Here is a 24360-nt window from a genome sequence, read left to right as displayed (position 1 = left end):
CAGCCTAGGGACTTCGGGGTGGAGAGATGCTGCAGTGAATGGCCGGCTGCTGCTTTGAGCAGTAACAGCAAGTGCAGCGACCTTGTCTTCCCCCTCTCTTTCTCCCACACCCTCCTGGCGTCTGCTCACCTGTAACCAGGGATTCACTAGAGCGGGAACTTCTCCCTTCTGCTCCTCCTGCTCCTGCCAACAGTTCTCTTGCTTCTCCCTGTCTAATTAGTTCAAATTTCAGACTCAAGTTTTTCCCTAAAGCCCTTCCCAATCCTCCTAGTTCTCCTTGTACACCTCCATCCTGTCCTCCATCAAGGATGGCTGTAATGTCACTCGGCAGTATGTCTTCACAAATGTTGTTGCATGCTTCTTCAGTATTAAAATTGGTCTATATTAATGTTGCCATAATTAGTACTTGAATAAAGTAAGCAAAAAACAGAACGCTAAGAAATACTAAGCTGTCTCAAAAACAGGAGTTCAGCAGCACAGCTGAAGTACTTCCAACACTCTCCTATCAAAAATAGAAATATAGTGAAGAAACCTCTTGACCATGTCCTTATCTTACCCTTGTGAGAACGCCAGGGACTAGAAGGTTGGTGGAGCTTTGTGTGCTTTACACACCAGATTGTGAGAATATGAAAGGTCAGTTCAATGGATGCAGGATGTATTTGTACATCACCTATTGCACAAGTGCCCTACGTTACATTGCCAGAGCTTCACCAATATTCATCCACATGAGTGAAAACAGTATTGCCTCCCGGTGAGATACCACAACCCGCAAAGCCCCCACAAGTGCTAGATATGATCCTCTCACTGGCTTGACCTGCCCTTCCACATCCCTGTACCTTTGGCTGCTCTATGTACTTATTTAGCCTTCCTAGATGAGATTTCTTTTTTTGCTGGTGCATATTGACATTCTCTGATGACAAAACAGGTTAATCATAGCATGGTGGAGTAGCAATACCGACAACTTTACACAACACTATCCTTCACCAGACTAAGACACACCATCCTGTACTAAATCTCTGGTACCATCAGAAGGGTCCCAAACATGGATTGTCCCTGCCCCTGTACCACTTTTTGTAGTCATTCCCTGAAGGGAACAGCAGAAAGGCACCACCTTGCTGAGCAGCAGTCACAAAGAGCAAACACCCCACGCCAGAAGATCTTTCCTGAGAGCAAGCTGCAATGATGCACTGGCCACCAGCCAGGATTTGGTGGCTTGCCCCTAACTGAGCACCGCATAGTGCCTGTGCCACACCGCTCCCCGGTGCTCCTGGCACAAAGAAAATTAAACTACTGTAGGGCAAGGATCTCTAAAGAAGAACACATCATGGCCCCTGATTTTGCTGGACATACCCAGCAGAATCTGGGGACACTGAATAATCTTTGAGGACAAGTAAGATGGACCTGGTCCACTGGTCAAGCCATGCTGAATTTGATTAACACTTTTGATGAGAAAACAAAACCCTGAATCCAGAAATAAATACTTTGAGAAAGGTTTTGACATTTCCTAAAACTTTATTTTCTTACCTTGAATTTTCCTAGAAGGGCACACACAATAGATGTTAGGCATCCAGGTGGTCTCTCTTTGTAACCACACGAGAGATTTCTTTAAAATGCTCTTAAAATTAGGCTCTGAAAAGCCTCTACAGATGACCGTCATCCTCCACAAAGAAAGTGTCAAGGGACACCAGCTAGCTCTTCTAGACGCTTCGCACTGCTGATGGTGAAACCTCTCCTCCCGCTGTGTTTGGAAATCCCCACGCGTTTTAATGCTCCTGGAAAGACTACTGAAAAGTGTTGCTTGCCCTTTAAAAGCAAAAACCTTTCAAACCTAAAAAATAATTACATGGATTTCACATGAAGTGACACTGGTAATATGCTTTTAAATAGAGACGTACAAGGCAACAGACAAAAATATCGAGATCAGAAACTGACTAATCCTAAAAAGCCATTTTTACAAGAGAGCCAGAGGAAAGAAGGAGACAGGGAAAGATAACCATGGTCTGAATAATATCAGAAAGAAGGTACTGGAAGGTGCAGAATTAACCTTTTCCTAATTAATTACAAGTTGTAAGGCAAAGGAAATCAGCCAGTTGAGAGCAATTTCAACGAGACAGGGATTTCAACACGTGAAACACTTTGGCTGTCCTTTAAAAGCAGAAGGAGAGGAAGGGAAGCGGCTGGTGTCAGGAGAGGGGGGTGAGATGGAGCTGCGATACCGCCCCAGCACACCAGCCACGGCCACGGCCGAGCCCACCAGCTCCGGAAGGACCATGCTCCAAATGACGGTGGGGAAGATTTCATTACAGGATGTAAGCCCGCAAGATAACGATCAGTAAATGCATTCTAAACAGGGTTATTCGAAAGGCAATCAAATTTTTGCAAGAGGAAAATTATTCGGGAAGTTGTACTTCAAAAGACTTCTTTAACCTCCTACGACCTGATATTTCATATGCTCCTACACTCAGCTCTTAATTCTTGAAGTATTACCATATTTAGTAACTGGAGAAGATGCGGAAATATTTGCTGAAGGTATTCAGTGGAGAAAATTTGATTCTTTTCATTTTAGTTTGGTTCTTTACTTCTCATATCACCCAACAACTCACCACAAACCTCCTGCATCATCCCTATGGCAAATACCTTCAGTGCAACTTGGCCAGAAGCCTTTTTTTCTTTTTTTTCTTTTTTTTTAAACCACTTCATTTTTATTAACACCCACACTCTTACATCTCAAGATGGAGAGCTCTCATGGATGCAGGATTCTCACAAATGCAGATATGGCAAATGACATAGAGAGGATTCAGGTGGAGAGTGACACTCTGCTCTGTCTGCCTGGTCTTCATGAACCTCATTAAAGCCGCAGAAGGTGCAGACCTGCTGTCTGGCCCAATAATGCTGTATCTGGGAAAATACACAGCTTTAAAGCAAGCTGCTTCTTTAGATTGTGCTGCCTTGAATTACACACTGCTGCACTACACAAAACTGTGGACCGTTGTGATGATAAACAGGGGGGAAATGTTTATCAGCATTTAAAAAAAAAGAGAAGGAGAGAAGATGGAAAGAGTGCTATGTTTTAATGCAGAATTTAGCTTGCTTTTTTCCCCTTACACTTCCCATTCAGCTGAGCGTTGTTCAAGAGCAGAAAATATTTTTCTGAGTCCGTTGAATGATATTTTTCATCACAAGTCAGCTAAAGAAGCCAGTATTTCCATTCATATTAGTTCTTGGAGTTACATGGAGCTAATTTACAACAGCCAGCTTTTTTGCTTCCTGTGCATGAGGGTTAAAAGCTAAATAGCATCAAGAATAACACTGCAGCACCTTGCTTGCCTTAACCCACTGGGGTATCCTCAGATGCCTAGAAATCATTCAGAAACAAACCAACCAACCTGCCGTAGCACTGTAAAGCAATACACTGCAGAAGAGTTGCTACGATGCCTAGTGCTAAGAAACGTAGTAGAGTTATTAGTGAAGCTCTGAGGTCGGGCAAACATGTTCAGCAGTCAGGAACCAGGCTTTTTTTGTTCTTTTAAATGGACTGCTTTTTAGGATGCAGTTTACTAAAGCACAACACTAATTGAATTTTTAAAATATTTTTTCCCCTATAGGTTTTATAAAAGGGGGTTTATGTGGAGAAAAAAAGGCAAAATCCTGATGCTCCATTTCCTCAATCACAGCTTTCCCCTTCATGGTCTTCCTTGCTCCTATTCAGTACCGGATTTGTGGCTACTGCTCCTGGTAAGCAACGAAGAAGCTGGAAAGTGAGATTCTGTGGAAAAAACAAACTAGGAAAAAAAGCCCTCCCCAGATGAAGATTAATTTTCTCAACCCTTCTTTCAGCAATCTGCAGTGCTGTCAGAAGACTCAGAGGGGAAAATGCTTTGCTTTTCGTTTGGGGGTTTTTTGGATGGATGATGTCCCTTTAACAATAGGTCTGCACTACCAAAAAATCCTATGCTGAGGAAAACTCTAAGCTAGATGAGATGCCCACGTACTCCTCCCATGCCCTAAATCCCCGAACTCCCCCTGTCCTCCCCTTCTAAGTGATGAAGAGCAGAAGAGATGAATCTCCATTCACAGGGGAAGCCGTGGGACCTGGGGACCTGCCTACAGCTGGCACTGCACAGACAGGGAAGGTACAGTTGCCACTGATTTATATGCCACTTATGAGAAATTTTTGTGAAATTATTCAAGCAGCACCATGTGGGTATGCAGTCGGGGTGAGAGCCAGTTGAAAAGCAGTGGCATAGCAGCTGGTTGGTTTGGAGGACTAATTATGGGATGGAGTCTTACACATCTGGGTCATCGCTTCACATCCATCTCAGCTGCATACTAGCGACAAGGTCATTACTCTTTGATAGTTCTTTGGTGACAGACATGAAATGGCTCTGCAGGTCCAGACCACTTTGTAGTGCACTGGTCTCCTCCTTAGAGCACCCTGTATGACAGGGACTAATTGATCTTTGCATTGGCAGCGTGAGCAGAGATCTCAGGGCTGATCTGCTTGGGAACAGCATCCAGATTTGATGCACCACAAGAGGCCAGCCTGGAAGAAGGCTATCCCACCAGCTTCCCTGCCATACCGCTTCCGCAGCCAGCCAGAGAACAGAAAATCCTTCCATGATCTTGTTCAAACACATTCGACATGGCAAAACAAAATGGGCTTTGGCAAAGGATCGTTAGTGGCAGAGTGCAACCGCTTCACCATCCTTTCTCACAGCAGGAGTAACCTTTATGTGGCTGCAACCCCAAATTGCGGTTACTGTCTGAGAGATCTCCAGAAAGCCTGGCAACACAGCATGGAGCCTGTGGGCAGAGTCAGGCCTTAGGAGCTAAAGGTCCACGACCTAAAATAAAAATAAAATCTTTGCAGGGAAAGGCATACACCTGCTTCACAGCTGCAGCAGCCCCTCAGTGCATCTGGAGTAGGCAATGGGAAACTCTCTCAGATGACAGCCGGAGGAGGTACCCAGCACCGGGGCTGCTGCAGGGCACAAGCAAGCGGTCATCTGAAACAATGAACAGGGTTCAGTTCGGCAGCTAGTACATGTAAATAACTCCTGGTGAACTGTGCTTGGGTTAAAAACCAAGTTCATCCCACTCATGGCTTTGATTTGAATGTGGGTTCACCGTCCGTAACCTGGAGCATGACAGCACGCAAGAGAGCAGGTCTAAAATCTTCGGTGCTCCCTGTGTAAACAAACTAATTTGCAGCCTGACATTTTAGCCGTGTCCTATGTAGATGACTTTCTGCTTATTCAATACTTCTGAATAAACACACTTAATAGCTGTGCAATAATAAACAAGGTATTAATACTATTCACCGCAGATGCGCGGTACCTGATTTAACCTTCTTTTTTTCTTCTAACCTCAACAGGGGCTCTGAAAAATATGCAACTTTTTTTATAACTAAGTTAATAAGTGTTTTCAATCACTGAAAATAATTACTATCAAGAACAGACAGTTAGCAGCATGCATAGGGCATATGTAAGACATCAAAGGGGGAGTGCAGGAAAGAGAGAGAGAGAGAGAAAACAAGAGAGAAGGAGGGAAGATACTGTCAAATACCCAAGATCCTTCCAGCCTAGATTTCTGTTTTTCATGTGCAAGAATAAACAGTTTTCAAAATATTCCTCTGTGAAGAGGAAGAAGCTATGGAGGCCCGGGACTCACCCCCACTTTTTGGAGGCTCTCCAACCCTGGCTCTCCCAGGGGGCTGAGAGGACAGCTTCTCCCTGGAGCTCTGCCAGGTCACACCAGATGCAGTTTTCAGGACAAACTGGCTGGTCAGGGTTTAAGTCCCAGCTTGTTTTTTAATCATTTGATTCCAACAGTTCCTCATTTACCCAATTCACGGAACTAAACGTATGTTTGGGGGTTTGGTTTTCTTTCCTTCTTCTTCCACTACCTTAACACAGGCACGCTAGTGGTGACCTGAGGATTAAAAAGGATAGAGAAAATTCAAGAGTGCTGCGGTGGGCAAATGCTATCACTGAGGCCAGCTGGCCCGTGACAGATCCTGTTCAACTATTTCTCACGTCATTATCGTGCTCAGCTCCAGGAACCTCGCCTTGACCAGGTACTTGGAAAAGAGCTCTGGGATGCGCACCCGGAGTGTGCTGTTCTTTCATCCTTTTCATGCCATCTTGTCCCATCATAGCTGTTCATCAGAAACAGTAACTCAGGTTGACATCACTCCTAACCAGAGACAGGAGCTATTGAATTATCTAAGACAAACCTAAATACTAGCTTTTAAAGGATAACTGATCTACTAAAAGCAAGTATTGTTTTGGACATGCCATGTCATATATATCACGCTTGGCTTTGCATTGCACTGCTATCTCCAGTGATGTCATTTGAACAACATGAAGTCGCATGGCACAACATGACAGATGCCTCAGCAATGAGGGAAAGATGCTCTCTAGATTCCACGTCTATTATAGCTCATCCCAAATAAAAAATTCAAGGGATATGAATGACCATGTGTCTGCAGACCAAAAGTGACTTGAGTCTCCCCAGTTATCTGCAGAAAACAGATCTCCTCAATTCACCCACTTCTCACATAATTAATGTTCTATTTGCTTCCATTAAATGTGATTTCATTATCACCTTTTTCCAAACAACCTGATTACAAAGTAGGAAAGCTTTTTACCAATAATAACAATCCTGAGGAAAGTGCCAGATAGAGGCAGACTCCTTTTTAGCACAATACTGATCATAATCCCCGATTTACAGGTAGAAGATCTCCCCTCCATTAGGAAAAGGCACCACCTTGAGCAATCTCCATAGAGCAACACGAGAACACTCTGCCAGTCTTCACAGGAGCAGACCGTCCTCGTCCTTTCCAAGAAGGTTGTGCTCTTAAATGTTCCTTGAGAAGTTTCAAGAGACAATAATAATTGAGAACGTATTGAGAACGTATTGTAATAAAAAGTATCCTAGAAGAAAAAGCATCCATGTGTATTAAAATTATTAAAAGTTTTCTGATTTTTACTCTCTTTTAGTGGAGGAGAAAAGAGAAAGCAGGCAGGTTATCTCTGCCTTTCACTGAAAACTACCTCCTCTTTTTCCAGAAACATCCAAAAACGAAAGGGAAAAGTAGCTCTCTTTCCATGTACAGTTTCTGATCTGAAATTGGGGAAAAAAACGGCATTTTCTTCCAAAGAACCTGACACCTTTGAAGGAAATTTAAAATGTTGGTGAGCATTTTAATCACACTTCCTAAAAGCCCATCTTCCAGTTGGAAAGGGCTTTCCCCAAAAACAACAAAGAAAACCCTCCCTCAAGCTCCAGTTCCCTGGTCACTGTGACCTTGCAGATCCTCACACCCACCACAAAAGCTTGGCCGTGGGAGCAGGTTTTGAGGATGAAGCTGGTTCTCTGCTCCAAAAGCAGAGCTAGTTCCCTGTAGGTAATCATGGCCCATCCTGCAGATCCTGCCATTTTTCAGGTCCTTTTAATATCACCTCCATATCTTTTTTTATTCTGATATTTATGGACTTACTTATCCTGCTCTGTGCCCCACATATTCGCTAGATGAATACAATAAATTGGCAAGTCTGGTCTGACTGGCCATATGCTCTTCAATTTGTATCTGCTGGTGTCCTGACCTCGCTTTTGTCCGAGCTGCTAAAAAGTCCAGCTGAGCGGCTGAAATGTTCTCCGTTATCTGAAGCTAAGGAAACTATTCTTTCCCCTCTCACAAAACTTAATTTGCTTTTCAAAGACAAAAAAAAAAAAAAGTAGTTTATTATTGTGCTCCTCAAATGTCTGAGGAAATACACAGAAAATGCCTGGCACATATGGTATTTTTATGTGGCTTATTTTTTTTCCTTGTCTACAAGTCTGCACAGAATTATTACTATTTGGCACACAGCAAAAGGAAGTCTCCTGTGCATAACATGATTTAGTCTGGCCGATAAAGTGGAAGTGGATTTCTTCGTTGCATATTAAGTTCTGCTGGATACCATTTGCACAAGAGAGCAAAATTGCAGTTTCATGTTCTCCTGTGATGATACATTTCCCATCAGACAGCCTCATCTCTCTCTTTCCCCAAATATTAAAATTTCTCCCAGCAGTGACTCTCCAAATTTCCCACCCTCACATATGGGCTCTCCAAAGACAGTTACTCATGTTTGCACAGCGTTGCCAGCTAGGAGCCAGGCCCTGGGGGGGTTCCCTCCTTTGGGGAGCGGGCTGGACGGCCGTCGGGATGAGCAGAGCCCTTGCAGGGAGGGTGCGACGCCCTGCTCCCCTGCGCGGCCCAGGGACGGTGCAGCAGGGGGGGAAGGTCTCTGCCTGGAGCCTCTTCCAGCCAGCGCCTCACCCTCAGCCTCCCGACGCTTCTCAAAGGCTGGTGCTGCCAGCGCACCGAGGCTGCTGCTGCTGCTGCTGCATCCTCCTTCTACAGGTCCCTTCTCACCAGCCTCCCCCTCTGCCAGCAGAAGTCCCAGGGTCCCCACGCTGCCCAGATCCCAATCCACCCCGTACCCAGCTGGTGGGTTTCCGCTTGCTCACCTCATGCTAAATATTCTGTGTGCCCGCCACGCTGCGTGCGGCCTCCCGGGTTGTCTCCCTTGCCCCGGGAGCTGTGAAGCCGTAAGAGGTTTCTCTTCCCCAGCCCAGTGCTTGCTCCTACATGCAAAACACCACCTCGCATCTGAGACGCTGATACCTTCTCAAAACGTAAGTACTGGTAACTATTGCTAAAGGAGAGGCCGTCCATAATCCACTGCATTTACTGGCATCTATCAGCAGGGTTGGGTTAGTTGTACTGGTCCAAGCTGATTGCTCAGTGCCAAGGACAATGCAGTAAATCAGTCACTGTTTCTCTAACCCGTTACATTTCTTCTCTAATGCTTTTACAGCACAACACAAACTGGGTGCTGCCGGTGAGATTGGTTCATAACAGCCATAAAATTTTATTTAAAAAAAAACATCAGAAGGCAACATTAAGGATTGATGGACTAACTTCTCTGTGCTGTGCCACTGGAAGGAGCAGCCTGGGGCCAACGAGGGGAAATGCCGTCTGCTGGGACAAATCCCATCAGCATTTCTAGCCTCACTGCCTAATAACACAAAACTCACTCAATCGCCATGCGTGTTTAACGAACCAGCCAGTCTGGCCTCCATCGCCCCAGAAGCTTTTGGCCAGTTTCAAACAACCCTGGCTGAAAGGCAGAGGCTCCAACAGTATGACAAATGTCACTGCAACAGAAGGCACAGACCGATGGGAGGGAAATGTTAGTGGGACCCAGGACCAGCCCTCAGAGAAACCCTCCAGCAAGAGGCAAACAAGCGTCATGTCTCCAGCCACTCGCAGGGTGCAGGCACCGCTGGTCCCTGGAGCAGACATCAGCCCCCTCCCTCCCTCCCTCCCTTCCTGGGCTCTCCTCCCTCCCACACCTCTTCTCATTAACCAGCTCTTCGCCTACCTACATTCGCACAGTTAGATGGCCTCACGCCATACCTTTAAAGTCAGTGGGAGCTTGGACGTGAAATTCAATAAGCTGTGGATGACCTGTACAGTCCCTGCCGTTCTTCCTTCCCCTATTAATTCCCCTCTCCTTCCTTTCCTGTCACATTGTTTTACCTATTACTCCACGCCTAATAAATTATCAGTAATGCTCCAGCATCAAACATTTATTATCCTGAGCACCACGTGACTAATGAGTGAGTTAACCTCCAATTTCTGCCCGTATAATTCACGCACATTGATTTTACATGAAAAGAACTCTTGACTTACATTGGATGACCCTGATAAATTTAATCTTTTTAATGCTTCTTCTTTCTAAATAAACGTAAAACGTTTTCCTCTAGAAAGTTTCTCACCAGTAAAACCTGCATTGCAATTTGGCAAAAAAACTTCTCCACTACCCTGCCGATTTAATCAATAAAACTAAAAAAAAAAAAAAACACCAAACCTGCATAAAAAGTCCCCGATTCCTCCAAGCGCTGGCAGCTCAGCCAGCCTGACAGCACTGTTACAAACATGACAGGTAATCAGAGCTGACAGCTAGTGTCAAAACCCGCAGCTGGAATTTAGCGGCTGGCTGGAAGAGGTACCAGTTTGGGGCCATCTTATTCCTGGCCTCATTACCCCCCCTTTCCCCATGGCATCGCCTCGGGGCCGGTGACCCGAGTGGCAAGGCTGGGCAGGGAGCACAGGGGTGACACGGCACCTCCCGAGCCACGGCGACCCCAAGGAATCCTCGGCGGTGGGTGCCGACAGCCCTTGCAGCTACATCAACGCTGCTGGCCCTGGCTCTGCTTTGCCAGGTCAGAGGACTAACGGGGAAACCACACTTTGGATTTTGTGCTGGCTACCATGGGGCACTGCAACTTTTCCCAAGGATGCACACAGGGCTAGGAGATTTAAACACTCAAAAACTTGCAGAAGCTTTGCAGAAGGCTCATAACTGGAGTCAGGAGAGTGTTTATTTAGATCACAAAGTCAGCGTGCATACCTTCTCCATCATGCATATGTGCCACATGCAGTAGAAGGTCGATGCAGAAAGGCTCCGGGAGACAGGCTCCAAAGTGCAAACCGGACATGGGCTGGAAAGCCAGCTTCTCCAGCAGCCGGGACCACAGCCAGGCCAGGGCTTCGCCACAGCTCATCAAAACTGAAGAAAAAATTAGTTTTGAAAAAAATAAATTGATTTTGCCACAGTAAAGATAGGTAGCTGGGGATGGACAGAGTCGGGTTGCTCCTTCCCTGGGGAAAGAGGGAGAGGAAGAAGGATTGGAGCTGAAACAGCAGTGCGTGTCACCTCTGCCTATAAACTGCAACCGGTTTAAACTCTTGCCCTTCTCCCAGCCACCCACCGACAGCACGTCAGACCCCGCCGGAGCAAGGTGAGCTGCTGCTCTCTGCAAAAATGCTTCCTCCTCGCCCGGGCTCCAAGGTCCCAGCCAAAAAAAAGGGAGAGAGCAAGACCGAGAGGGGCAGACACCGGCAGCCCTTTGGAAACCCGAACGTCTGAGGAAGGGCGTATCAGGTAGTGCTGCCAGGGAGAGCCAGCGGAAACAGAGGGGTTTGTTTCAGTTGCTCCTTTAAAATACGTCCACTCCCCTCTGAGCCTGCATATTTTACAGTCTTGGCATACTTTCCTTGTTGACGACTCTGGCAGACTCGGTGATTTTCTTTCCTAAGTGAACTCACTCACCAAATGCATTTTTCAAGCTCCCACAACTTGAGGAATAGAAATTGCAGCCTGAAAAAAAGCAAGGACCAAAAAAACAGATACTAACGGTAACGTTGCAGAACATTCAGGGGCTCGAACACGCAGTCATTGAAATGGCTAACTCATTTGCATTACTCTTAAGTCATTAATTTTTATTCCTCTTCATGGTAAAATGATTAAAATATTTTGGTTTCTGTGTACAAAAAAAAAAGGGTGAGGATCACGGCCATTTGGACTCCAAATAGATGTTTTTAACCTACAGGATGCAGGAAAATCATGGAGGAATTATATATACCCAAGTACTAGAAAATATTACATTTCAGCTACCCAAGTACTGGAACTCTATATACCCAAGTATTAGAAACGTCTGTGTTGCAGCAAGAAGTCCTGTTACCAGGCAAATGTCAAGAACACAAGATAAAAAGAAATTGGCTGTGCTTCAGAATGTCAGTCTACGGATGAGCAACCCAAGTCCACAAAACTTTGTAGTATTTTCCCTGACGATAACAGCTTTGGATCAGACTTGGGAACAGTTATGTATTATTCTAAATAAACAGCTTGGTATTTCCTCATGCCAAGTAGCTCCTTTTGGTGCTTTGCAAAAGCCTGAAAACACTGTCCCTCTGCTACCACACCCAGTTTATCGCTATTCCCCCAAAACAGCTGTTCTAACCCTACGATTTTTTACCAAAGAGATGCTGGAGAATCCAGTCAGGGCAACCAGAGCGCCCAGCTAATCTCCACATCGTGGGTGGCGAACCCAATCTCCTGGCACTGCTTCCACCAAGCAAGCATCCCGTGCAACACCAGACTGGCTTGGTTTTTTTTTTAATAATGAAAATGAAAATTAGAATAATATAAAGTAGAATAGAATAATAATCTAAATTATTATTAAAAACTAGAAGAAGAAAAAGAAGGAGGACGATTTATACTATTATTTTTAAAAGTCCTGTCTTGCATGGGGCGCTTGCTTGGTGGAAGGAGTGCCAGGAGATTCGATTCACCACGTATGAATATATCGCAAGTATGTTAATTATGACGACAGTTACTATAGATAATTATATTATATAAGAATAACTATACCAATATTACTCTCTCTCGCTATAGCACATTAACACACGATAATTGTTACGCTGATTATAGCAGCGATTTAATTTTATTTACTTTCTTCCTAGGAGCGTAACTCCTTCACATTACACGACAGGCTTTAAACTCCAGCCTACACCCACAAACCCCCCCGGACCACTCTTCCCCCCTTTTCCCCAAGCCTTTTCCAGAGCACCCGCCGATTTTTTTCCCCTCCCTCCTCGCCCATCCCCGACCGCATTCCGCGGTATCTCCTGCCATCTACTGATGCTGCCGGGGAGGCGACTCCTGCATTCCGCCAAGTGTGGGGCGAGAACACCCCCCTTGCCTTTTAAAAAAGGGGGGTGACGGCACCGGGGGCCCGGCCCCGCTCCCGGCCCGCCCCGGGCGGCCTCCGGCCGCCCGGGGCGGGCCGGGAACGGGGCCGGGGCCGGGGCCGGGCTCTGCCCGAAACCTCCCCGGGGGAGGGCGAAGGCTCAGCCCTTAAGAGCGGCGCCGGCATCCGCCATCCCCGTCCCGGCGCAGCGATGGGGGAGGCGGCGGGAGGTAGCGCGGTACCTCCGCTCCCGCCGTCGTCGGAGGCGACGGGGGGGCAGGTGAACGCCCTGACCGTCCTGGCCTTACTGGAGAAACTGGTCTCGATGCTGGAGGCGGTGGAAGGGCAACAGAGGCAGATGGAGCAAAGGCAGCGGGGTTTGGAAGGGGCGGTGAGGGGTATTCAGGGAGACCTGGGGAAACTGTGCCGCAGCCACGGGGCGACGGGGGAAGCGGTGGAGAAGCTGCTGGAGAAGTCGCGGAAGGTGTGCGCCCACACCCGGGCCGTGCGGGAGCGGCTGGAGAGGCAATGCGACCAGGTGCGACGCCTGGAGCAGCATCACGCCCAGCTGCTCCGGCGGGACCGCTTCAAGGTGCTCATCTTCCAGGTGAGAGGCCCACGCGACCACCCCGCGCCCCCCTCTCCGGCCACCGCGTTCCGCGCCTTCCCCCCGAACACGGGGGAGAGCCCGTTTCTGCCAACTCCTAGCAAAATCGGGGACAGAGCCGAGCTACCGCCGACTCTCGGCAAACTTGGAAAAGAGGCGCCCCGTTCGCGAACTTCGAGAAGTCAGGAGGAAAACCTTTCAATCTCAGCAAGGGCGGGGAAAGAGCAGGCTTTTTCGCTAACTCTTAGCAAACTTGGGGAGAGAGCGCTCTCTTATTCTTAGCAAATTTAGGAGAAACGCCCGCTTTTACTCTTAGCGAACTTGGGGAAAGTGCCTGTTTTGCTAGCTCCTAGCGAACCTGGGGAAAGAGCTGTCTTTTCCACTAACTCTGGGCAAACCGCCCCTTAGTTTTTTGCTAACTTTCAGCAGACATGGGGAAAGCGCCCTTTTTTTGCTAACTTTTAGCAAACTGTGGGGAAGGAGCCCTCTTTTACCCTTGGCAAACTTGGAGAAAGAGCTGTCTTCTACTAACTCGTAGCAAACCTGAGGAAAAAGACCTTGTTTTGCTAAGTCTCAGCAAACTTGGGGAAAGAGTCACCTTTTACTACCTCTTAGCATATGTGTTTTGTTGTGGTTTGGGGTTTTTTTAAGCAAGCTTGAAGAAAGGGCCCTTTTTTTTTTAGCAAACTCAAGCAAACTTGAGAAAAGAGCCCATTTTGCTAACTCTTAGCAGCGCCCCTAAAACCCGCCCTTGCATCTGCCCTCAGAAGCAGGAGAGGGGCAGCGCTGCAGCTCCCTGTCACACTCAGCCTCACGCCCCGCTTCGCTCCTCAGGCTGTTCTGGCCTCTTCAGGGATGAGCTAAAAATTCAGCTAAAAACTCAGCTTCCTGGGAGTCCATCCAGTGATAGCAGCAGTTTGCATATTTTCCCCTTTTTAAGCAATGATCTGGACTGAACACAGTGTGAGCTTTAACTAAACACAGGACGTGACTTTTAAATCTTTTTTTAAAAAAAAAAAAGACAGACCTCCACAACACATTGGGGGAAGGAAGGAGAGCCTGCCACAGGTCAGGCACATCACCAGCTCCTCAGGCTAAACTTGTCAGCTGCGTGTTATGTCTGTCAGTAGCTAACTCTACTCCTTGGGTTGCTGGGGTTTTTTTCTATTTAAACAAACCCAGAACAACAGAGCAGAACTTAATTTTAAAAGCTGGCAGGCCTGGTTAGTGCACAGGCACTTCCCCCAGAAAGGAAGCCCCCACCTCCCTGCTTATTGTTCTCCCAAATTACCATCCAGGTTTGTCAAGCCAGAAGAGGAGGAGCTGTGGCACGTACCGAGTGTGGTGGTTTCCACCCTAGAAAGAATGTGGAAATTATTCCAGGGACTGGGTAAATTAAAAAGACACATGTTCTCTGGACTTCTCCAAGTAATTTAAGATCCATTACTGTAAGTCAAAACTTTGCCATCTCCCAGGCTGCGTTAGCTAAGGACTGGCTCCCGCCTCCAGGCTCAGACCTAGACCTTGAATGTTTCCCGTGGAGAGGGTGTACCAGCATGGCCTGTGGGAAGGTAATTTTCTGGCATTTCTGCTAACTGCGAGCATGAGAATTAAGGCCTTGCTATTGCAGCTACAGAATTTTCCTCCAGAGAACCCAAATTTTAGCACTGTAAGGAGACATAGCATGTAGACCAAAGACAAAAGCACAGCTGTGTGGGAGCAGTACAGTTGCCTCAGCTAGGGATCCCTGTCACTCCTGCCTAGGGGCAGTGATTTGCGGGCACTGGGTAAAAGTACTGATAAAACTCGGGTTTGAAGGATAAAGCAGTGTCCTGCCAGGGGAGGGCTGGCTTGGCTTGTTTCCCGATACTAAATAGTATTGCAAAGCTAAGGCCTATTTAAACCTCTGAGCCTTTCTTTAATACTGGGTCCTAAAGTGCACAAACCCAAAGCAAACAACACAGGTCTGTGTCCGAGAACAACAGCTAAAGAAAATTCACAGCTGCTCCACCACCCGTCACCGGGGTGGTACCTTTGGACAGGAGGTCTGTTCTTCGTTGCTTTTACAAGGATTTAGCTGACTGTGTTCCCATCTCTCACTGGAAAATATGTTGCCGTGGCGGTGGGGAGATGAACTTAACCAATCCCAAGCCAACGCAGATCAGAACACAAGCCTTAGAAAAGAAACACCGCAGTTAAATTCAGTTTAAAAAAAAAAAAATTCAGCTGTCAACTGGGAATGGCTCCTGGCACAAGCCTGTTGCTAAAAGGCCTGTTGCTAAAAGGCAGCGTGGCTGCCTGGAAAACCAAGGCAGCCAGCAGAGCTTCCCGGGACGTGGGAGGGTGGCTGGGACAGGCAGCGCCCTGGCCCTTCTCCGCTGCATCCTGGGAGGAGCTGGGATTTTCCACTGGGGAAGCGGCTGCACCCAGAGGGATGGCAGGTGCTCACGAGGCGTGCCCATATGCCTGCTGCCAGGCTGGGCAGGCGCCTTACCTGGGTGCCCACCTCCTGGAAATCTCCCCAGGGGGTCTCCTACAAGGTGGAGGTGGGATGACTTGGCAGCCTGCAGGGCCACCGCCTTGCTAGGATAGTTGTACCGAGGGAAAAGAGCAGAAGGCTGGCTGGGTTTCTGTCCTGCTCTGAGCAGGAATCCATGGAAAAACAATTACAGGAAGGAGAAGTTGCAGCAATGAAGGCATATTGATGCCAGATTTCTGTAAAAACAAAAGGGAAATCTGGATGTATGACACTTCAGTTGGAGGATTCTTCTTTTCCACTGAAAACCCAATCCCAAACTTCACACAGCACGTTTCCTGTTAGGACCCGCTTTTCCAGCTTAGGAAGACAGCTCAGTATAAAAATAAACACACACATTTGTGATTCAGTTCTGCATTCACCGTATACCTCAAACTCCCTGATATTTGGTGGGAGCACTGAGCATAGCCAAAACACACGACTGAGCTCCAGTTCTGCATTTTATCAAACTGTGCTGCCGCTCGCCAGCATCAGCTTTCCCTCAGCGTACATGCTGAGAATGAACTGCGTTTAGAAAAGTTCAGCTATTTACATATTTTCCATTAAAATGCTCTTAGTTTTCTCTCCCTGGACTGTCTGCATTGTTCCTGGTTTGCATATATTTCTCTAATTGGTGACATATTTTAATGGACCTCCAATTCCAAGCATTTGAGGATGCCGAAGTTATTACAAATGCCACAAGTGACACAGCAATTTAGCAAAACACTGAAGTGACTGTTTTAAAAATCCTTGTTAAGCTTTGGCATTGTTCCCCTCTGTTTTGTTCTCACCACATGACCAGCTTTTTGGTTCTGGTTTGGTGGGGTTTTTCTTTGCTTTTTTAGCTGCAAAAGCAAAATGCAAGATAAAAAAGGCTCATGTTTAATTTTTCAATTAAATGTCACATTTACTAGTGAATAGGACAGATAAGTCAAAATTACAGCTTGGGGTCAAGCACGCTGATATTCAAGCCCCTTTCAGATGCTGCTTTTGGTAAATGCTTCATCCTGAAATGAATCAAGAGGAGGGCACAGGAAATTAGCCATGTGGGTGTATCTTGTTGTTTGGGTCACTGTAATAATCTTTTGAAAAAGCAACTTCAAACTCAGAAATGAACAAGTGAGGGAAACAGAAGAATTACAAGCCAATAATGCTGTTATCTAACTACAAAATTTCCCACTGGAGCCTTGCAGGGAGAATACTCTTGTATTGATGAATGACAAAAATACCTCCCATGGCTCTTAGGACTTAATCCAGCTGTGCTGTGGGAGGTCGGGGGGCCGGTGCAGCCAACACCCCAGCCTGCACAGGACCTGCAAACTGGCAGCTGGCAATTTCCTCCTCCTTGCCTGCAGTCCCAGCCTGCTCCCTGCCCTCCTCCCTCCCTGTGGTGACATCCAGGGCTGAAGAGCATGTGTTTGTCCAAAGGAAAGTAGGTGGAGCTGTAGCTGTTTTTAGAAGGATTTGTCATCTTTCGACCTATTTTGTGTAGGAAAACAAGTTTTAGACTAGTAATCATTTAGGCATATAACAGCATCTACAAAGTACAGAGGAGCCTGGACTGTCGTAAGCATGACAAAATGCCATCTCCCCTTCCTGAAGGCTATGGCCTCTTACAACAAACCTAACAAAAATGCAAACCAAAGCACAGTGATTTCCCTTACGCGGCATCAGAGATTCAGCACTCCTGAGTAAATTAACTACCTGTTCACTCAGGCTGTCCCGTTTCATAGTACAGCTTTATGGATGTTATCTGCCTTTCTGGTAGAAGATAGGGATGAGATTATGACCCATAGAAAGTTCCCGAGAATGGCTGATCATAGCCACAGGGAAGGCACTGATTTTAACTTTGCAAGTATTGCTAGTATTAACAGGAGTTGTTTTACACAGAGAACTTGCACTGTTCTATTCGTCTCCCACATGGAAAAATAAATTCAGGGGAGCTAGCTACCTACAGTCAAGCTCATCTGAGAAAATGCAAGCGCTGTTTTTTGAACTTGGATGTGGAAAATAAAAAAATGTATTGCTTTCTCAGAATTTTGGAGTAGATCAAGAAGAAAAGATCAAAGTTCTACTTTTTTTGGTACGGAAAATAGTTATACAGTTGGCATTTTTCAGTGTATTGTTCTAGTCATCTTAAATGAAATACCAGACTGCTTGAAAAATGTATCAAAACAAAACATAGCTGTCATATAAACTTGTTAGACCAAAAAGTTACCAATAGCCCACTTAAAACATGTTATCAGTAACTGTATTTGAAATAGAAACGTCTGTTCCACCACAGAGCATTCCTACTACACCACCTTTGTATTTCCAAAGCAATTTACTTAATTTATTTTCATTTGCATTTTAATAGTTCCTGTGATCCTAAGGCCTTTTAGAAACGTGAGATAGGAAAGCATGTCATTCCCATTTTACAAGCACAGTAATAGATGCCCAGAGGCTGATGTTTTCCAGGGCCATGCAGGAAGCTTAGAGAGAGGTGATTTCTTGGATGCCGGTACTGCCTGATAGCCAAAGACAACCTAGGATCTCCTTTTAATTCAATCATTAGCTCATTATTATGTAGTATATTTTTGATTGGTTTTTTCCCTTTATAAATATGGAGAGATTGACAGTCTCCCTTCTACTCAGTCACAAATTTGATAAAAATTGAAATAAAATCTGTGTCCATATTCTTCTAGAGCCTGCACGCAGTACTTCAGTTTAATGTGAACACTGTAGACACAAAGCTAAACTGACCTTGAGAAGAGTCACCCAGGCCCATCTCTGGCTCAGACTGCACTGTGATCAATCTCATATGACACCACTTTCCTAGATTAAATACTTCAAAAGTTACAACCCATCTTTACTCATTAAAATCAGAGTTTTCTGTGCCATTCAGGCACTTACACCTGAATGTTCAGATGTTTAAAACTGTATGCAATTACCTAGGTTTGGAAAGAATGCACAAGACATGTAAATTATGCTTCATACTGGTTCTCATGCTCTGGGGAATAATTTAACACTGCACCCACTCATGTAATCCACATTTCGCTAACTGTAGTGGAGAGAAAATATAAATATTTGTACTGCAGTTACACCTGTTTTCACTTAAAGCTGGTGCAAGTTTTCTTTGTTTTGTTATCTTGGTCACTGTTGCTGATAGTTGCAACAACCTAATAGGTGTCTGGAGAAGAGCACTGGCTTCCTTACATGTTCCACTGCAGGCAAAGGGCTTTGGAAAGCTTGTTCTGTGCCAGTGTATCCAACCGAGGCTGCTGGTCCAGAAAGGGGTGCAGAAACCATAGAAGTAAAGCACATACGAACTGTCAAACCGCCATCCATTTTTTTGATACTTTTCATTTTTACATCCATGAGGGATGTTCATCAACACACTTGAATCACAGCATATATGATTATATGCTGTGTATATACGGTATAAAATGATTCTGCCTGTCCACGTGCATATATTCTTGAGTTCAGAAGCGCTACAAGGTAGTCAGAACTATTTTGTTTTTAAAAACAACCATGTACAATGTCTTTGTACAGCCTCAGCAGCAAATTTAACCCAAGACACTATTCTCTCCAGTGATCAACAACTGTATGCTCAGTCCTGAAATAATGAGCATGAACTTTGAAGTGTATGTGGCCTTTTTTTTCCCTTAATTGTACACTCCAGCCCTGCCAGGGACAGATCTGAGACTATTACAACCATTTCACTCAGCGCTTACTGCTTTTCGTATCTAAAGACAAATGGGGGTGGAGGAATCCCTCCAATCCATATGACTAAATGATATCGCACGCACTCTGTCCGAAAGTGATAAAAAAATGTAATGAATAGAGACTATGCAGATCTAAGGCATAACAATTCTGAAAGGAAAAGGGAATGTGCAAGAAGCCTCGTTTTCTTTGCATGGGCAGATGCCTGCAAAACCTACCGCAGAACAGAGCATTCATTGTGCTGCCTTTGAACTGCTCGGGGTTGCAGAGCTGCTGTGCTCGGTAGTCACAGAGGTCCTTCGTTATGAATTGCTGCTTCTGCCCTTGTTCAGCCTCGTTTATTTTCAGATACCTTCTTTCCTTCCATGCCCTTTCTTGGTTTTGTTTCTAAAAAGCAATCATTTTCCTCTTAGCTAGAAGTGACTACTAGTGTTTTCTGTGAGGTAAAATGTCTGTTTATTTTTGCATACCCTAAACTTTTTTTTTCTTTTTCAAGGAGTTGTCCTGTCCATATTTTTAATATTTACCAATTTACCAACCAAATTTACCAACTTTTTTTCTGTAAATAGCTGTAAAATAGCACATACTCATGGACTGCATGGCTTCTCAGTATCAACAATCCCTTTTTAACAGCAACATACATTTTTCTGAAACACAATGAAAGTGCTAACTGCATTTGCCACCTAAAATACCTCTCAGATGCAACCAACATCTCTGCAGAGATATTCCCAGTCTTTGGCTAGAGAAACTGAAACCTCTGGGGTGTTACGTGACTTCTGTAGGTCTACGCAGGGGTCTGTAGTACAACCTCCTTAACCACCATACCATCCCTTCTCCCCAGAGATAGGCATACAACTTTAGAGCTAAACTCGTATTAAAAAGTATCTAATTTAAATGACAAAGAATGGGATTTCCATTCTGTATACATTCCAAGTCACTCTGAAAGAGAAATCTTACAGCTGACAGCTCATTAGTCTTAAACTTTACCAGATAATGGTTCAGTGGGCTTTGAGTGGCTTGTTACTAGTTAAATATACTGAAACAACAAGAAACGTTCAGCATTCTTCATCTCATCATGGGGCGGGGGGATAGTAATAGTTCAGGGTTGTGCTTTATTAAATTTGCGTCCTGTGAACTATGAAACTCAAATATTGTCAATTCTTTCAGGAGGAAAATGAGATCCCTGCCAGTGTTTTTGCAAAAGAGCCTATTCCCAGCATTACAGAAGGAAAAGAGGAATCTGTGGATGAGAACAAAACACTGGAAGAAACCTTGCACACAGTGGAGTTGGGTTCAGATGATGAAATGTTTCACGAAGATGATGATGTGGATGACAGTGCAGAGGAGAAAGCAGAAGAATCAAGAGCTGAGAAAATCAAAAGATCCAGCCTCAAGAAGGTAGACAGCCTCAAGAAAGCATTTTCCCGCCAAAACATCGAGAAGAAGATGAACAAGATCAGCACAAAGATTGTCTCACCCGAACGGAGAGAAAAGATCAAGAAATCGCTTACTGTACATCATCAGAAATCCTCTTCTTCAAAGAGTCCAGCTTTCAAAGTATCTCCCCTCACATTCAATGTGAAGAAAGTCCGTGAAGGAGAAAGCCCTGCTGAAGCTGAGGACAGGCCAACAGAAACCACAAGCAATGACCAAGCTGAGAATGAGGATGAAACGTCATTCGCCGACATGCACTCAGATATGACACCTACCACCTCGCTGACCGAGGAAGGCAAAGCAGTAGCCGATTCTCTAGAGAAGGAAGCCAGAATGGAAGGGAACGCCATGAACAACAACATTGAGCTGTCCATTGTTGAAGATGATGAAGAGTATGGAATGCCTCTAGAAGTTTCTAGCCAGAAACTGTATGATGAAAGGAACAACCCAGTCGGCGAGGAAATGGAACAATCTGATGAAGAAACAACCCAAGCAGCTGTCCTGCAGATAGACCAAACAGCGTAATCAGCCCGAGCCTTCCTTCGCCTTCCAGATACTCATGGTTTTACTTAGGCGAATAACTGGTTTCTGCTACACAGGCAGTAGTAGCGATTCAATTTTTTCCATCCTTTTCTCTGCAGTGGTAATTTATTGCATTGTGTTAGAATGCAGAGTGAACAAGGTCAATGACACAGGCTGCAATATGCTCCATTTTAGGCCGAGTCACTGGTGTTTGTTAATTTAGAGATGCTGTCAGCTGGCAGAAGAGACTAGCAGGAAAAAAGTATGTCTAGTAGAAGCAAGATGGTCAGCTGGCTTTCTTAGAGTTAGGTAAGAGGAATGCGTGGAGAGTAGTCAAAAACCAAACGTTTCTGTTCTGTTTTCTTCTCTCAGTATTTCACAGCACTGTGAGTAGTTTTGTATGTAAATGTAGAAATACCAATGAGAACATTTGATTTCAGTTTCCTTGCTATGCTACGTGAATGCCAACAGCCTCGGTAACTGTGCATACACGTATAGTTTGTTTGGGGCTTTGCTCCATAACGCTGTAAGACTAAAAGAGCAGAGTACTTAGAAGGCGACGCTGAAAAGTTGGTTCCATCCATTTCAGTGGGGGAAAGATTTTTGCCAGTAGTCTCTCGCTGTTTACTTAGAAGAAATTACTGTACTTAGGTGGAAACGAAAAGATGTTTTTCAATCTACCGGAGTTATGGAGGTACATTAGTGACAAGCATGAAGGTGTGATCAGTTACTGTACCTTTAAGGGATCAGAAATTGAAAAGAAAAAAAATAGAAGGAATTTGATAGAAACATGGACATAGTCTGAAGAAAGTATGAAATATAAAAAAAGCAAAAATAAAACCCTACAATATTAAATCTATACTCCCAGCTTAAAGAATATATACTCAGATAACACTAATTAATTCTTAGTCTTTATAGCAATATACTATCAAACTTTGCACCTGCACAACTTTGTATCTCAGAGTATTTTGAAAATAGCATAATTTATCTTTTTACAAATTATTTCATTTATAGAGCTATATCTACACAGAAGAGTTAGATAATTACAGGGATGTAAGGACAATTTTTTCAAAAAGGTGAAATACTCTTTTTGGCAGGTCTAAAGGGAACAACGTGTTATGGATTGAACTTCATGGCAGGGATGAGTTTACGTAAGGATGAGTCTGCAGAGCCACAGGATTTGATTCTCTGCTAGTAACTTTCAAAGCCACCTACCTCCTTTCAAAATTACAAGTCTAATTTTTCAAAATTAATTGAAAAGGAGAGGTTACAGGGTAGTTTGTTCACTATGAATGTTCATTCCTGTCACTTAACAAAGGTAAGGGGGAAAGGGAGGAAAGGGAAGCACAATACCCACAACAGTTACCTTACATCCTTGTTTGTTTATGCAGTGGGTTATTTTTATTTTTTATATATATATATAAAATTCTACTGATACTTAACATTGCACTAAAAGGTTGCTTCCTTCAACTTGTATTTAGAATCACAAATTACAGGGGAAATAAAAACTACAGGAAAAATAGCATTATGAAATGATTAACAGGTATTACTCCACAGGGGTAATATCCGCAACCAGTAAATTGCACTGGAAGTTAGTTGATAAGAGCTTAATGTAGGCGCGTACTATTAAGAGTTAAGCTCTTAAGTGTACAGTATCATATAGGAGATACTGTTTGTAAGAAAAATCATGGCATAACTCGTGCAGCTATATTTTTATTTTGTATTAACTACAATCGATTTCAATCATTTTTACTTGTAACTAACTACAAATATGACAAATAAAAGCATAACATTAAACACAGCCATGTCAGTCTTTGGGAGAAGCAGTCTGAGAAGTTGGCAAAGATGAAATTTAAAGGTCAAGCATTTATTACTTCAATTGATGTACCCATTGTACCTACACCATTTTCTTTCTCATCCTCGGCTGTTATTTAGCAATGCAAACACCATTGCTTTGCCTTCCAGACACTCACCAGATCTCTAGCCCATCTGTATGTAGTCAGGCCCTTTCCAAAATCTGCTAGCTCCATCTGCATTTTTTATTGGACTGCAGCATACTTCTAATACTTTAAATAGTCCTGAAAGCATATTTATATCGAAGTGTATATTCTGTTTACGCACACAGATAAACTCATGTCTTTTAGAGTGCCACATAGTCTTTAGCAGGCTTAATTTTACTGACAGACCAAAGAATGCATGTTTAACCTTTATGTAACAGCTGTCAGCTTCCCGCAGCCACCAAGCGCTAACCAGGAACCCCAGCATCATGTTTACATTTCGCTTTCAGATATGCCTGGTTTGTTTGTCCTCCTAAGCTTTAATTCAAACAATACCCCTGGTCACGCTTTATCCAGTTTTAGAGATGCTGAAATGAATCCCATGCACAGTGTTTTAAGAGCATTACAATGCTATCCAGTAAAACCATTGGAAATGCAGATACTGAGCATCTGGGAGAATCAATTCAAATACCCACTTCAGAATAAACTACATACACAGCCATCAGTTGCAGGACTAGAATTAAACGTTTGCTCCGTCACGATTGCACATTTACAAGGACAAGCGGGCCTGTAATCCTTACAAACATAAGAAAGCATGCTTTGCAAGAGAGAAAAATGTTTACTCAACTCATGAATGTCTGCTTTTGTGCCATCTTATAGACCAGAGGAAGAAGCAATCTCATGATCCCGAGATGTCCCCCAAGCTGTTTCTTTTCCTCTCCTTCCATTTTCGAATCCTGACTAAAAACATTAGTCCTGACTAAAAACATTACTCTGCAAGACCTACTGTTTCAGGGAGGAGACAGGCTGCGGCACCAGCAGCACTGTATTCTTTCAAGTATCTGAAGTATGTGCCTGGATCTTGTCAGGCTGGCAGATGTCAAGCATATGCCCCAGTATTCCATGATTGTGCTGACTACAGAATTGCATTTTTAAAAAACTGCTTGTTTACCCTTCTTGACATGATAACATGGGTACAGCACCTGCCTGTGAGCTCC

At 44.6% G+C, this 24360-nt stretch overlaps 1 protein-coding gene and 1 long non-coding RNA gene across 2 annotated transcripts in view; one reads left to right on the top strand and one right to left on the bottom strand.

The window, feature by feature from the left end:
• Window positions 1-24360, bottom strand: part of LOC142031123 (uncharacterized) — a 75513-nt gene that overhangs the window by 23765 nt on the left and 27388 nt on the right. The gene's annotated exons all lie outside the window — the stretch shown is intronic.
• Window positions 12695-23166, top strand: CAVIN2 (caveolae associated protein 2). The gene is made up of 2 exons (XM_075028024.1): window positions 12695-13192; window positions 20577-23166. The coding sequence occupies exons 1-2, from the start codon at window positions 12797-12799 to the stop codon at window positions 21366-21368; spliced, it is 1188 nt and encodes a 395-aa protein (XP_074884125.1). The 5' UTR covers window positions 12695-12796; the 3' UTR covers window positions 21369-23166.

This window comes from Buteo buteo, chromosome 5 (genome assembly GCF_964188355.1).
Source record: "Buteo buteo chromosome 5, bButBut1.hap1.1, whole genome shotgun sequence".
NCBI lineage: Eukaryota > Metazoa > Chordata > Aves > Accipitriformes > Accipitridae > Buteo > Buteo buteo.
Note: the sequence above shows the minus strand (reverse complement) of the source record. Positions and strands in the feature narration are given on the sequence as shown.

Excerpts from the sequence above, each read along its gene's own strand:
- CAVIN2 (XM_075028024.1), top strand. The coding sequence starts at position 12,797 with ATGGGGGAGGCGGCGGGAGGTAGCGCGGTACCTCCGCTCCCGCCGTCG. Across the intron at positions 13,193-20,576 it reads TCAAGGTGCTCATCTTCCAG|GAGGAAAATGAGATCCCTGC; the intron begins GTGAGAGGCCCA and ends CAATTCTTTCAG.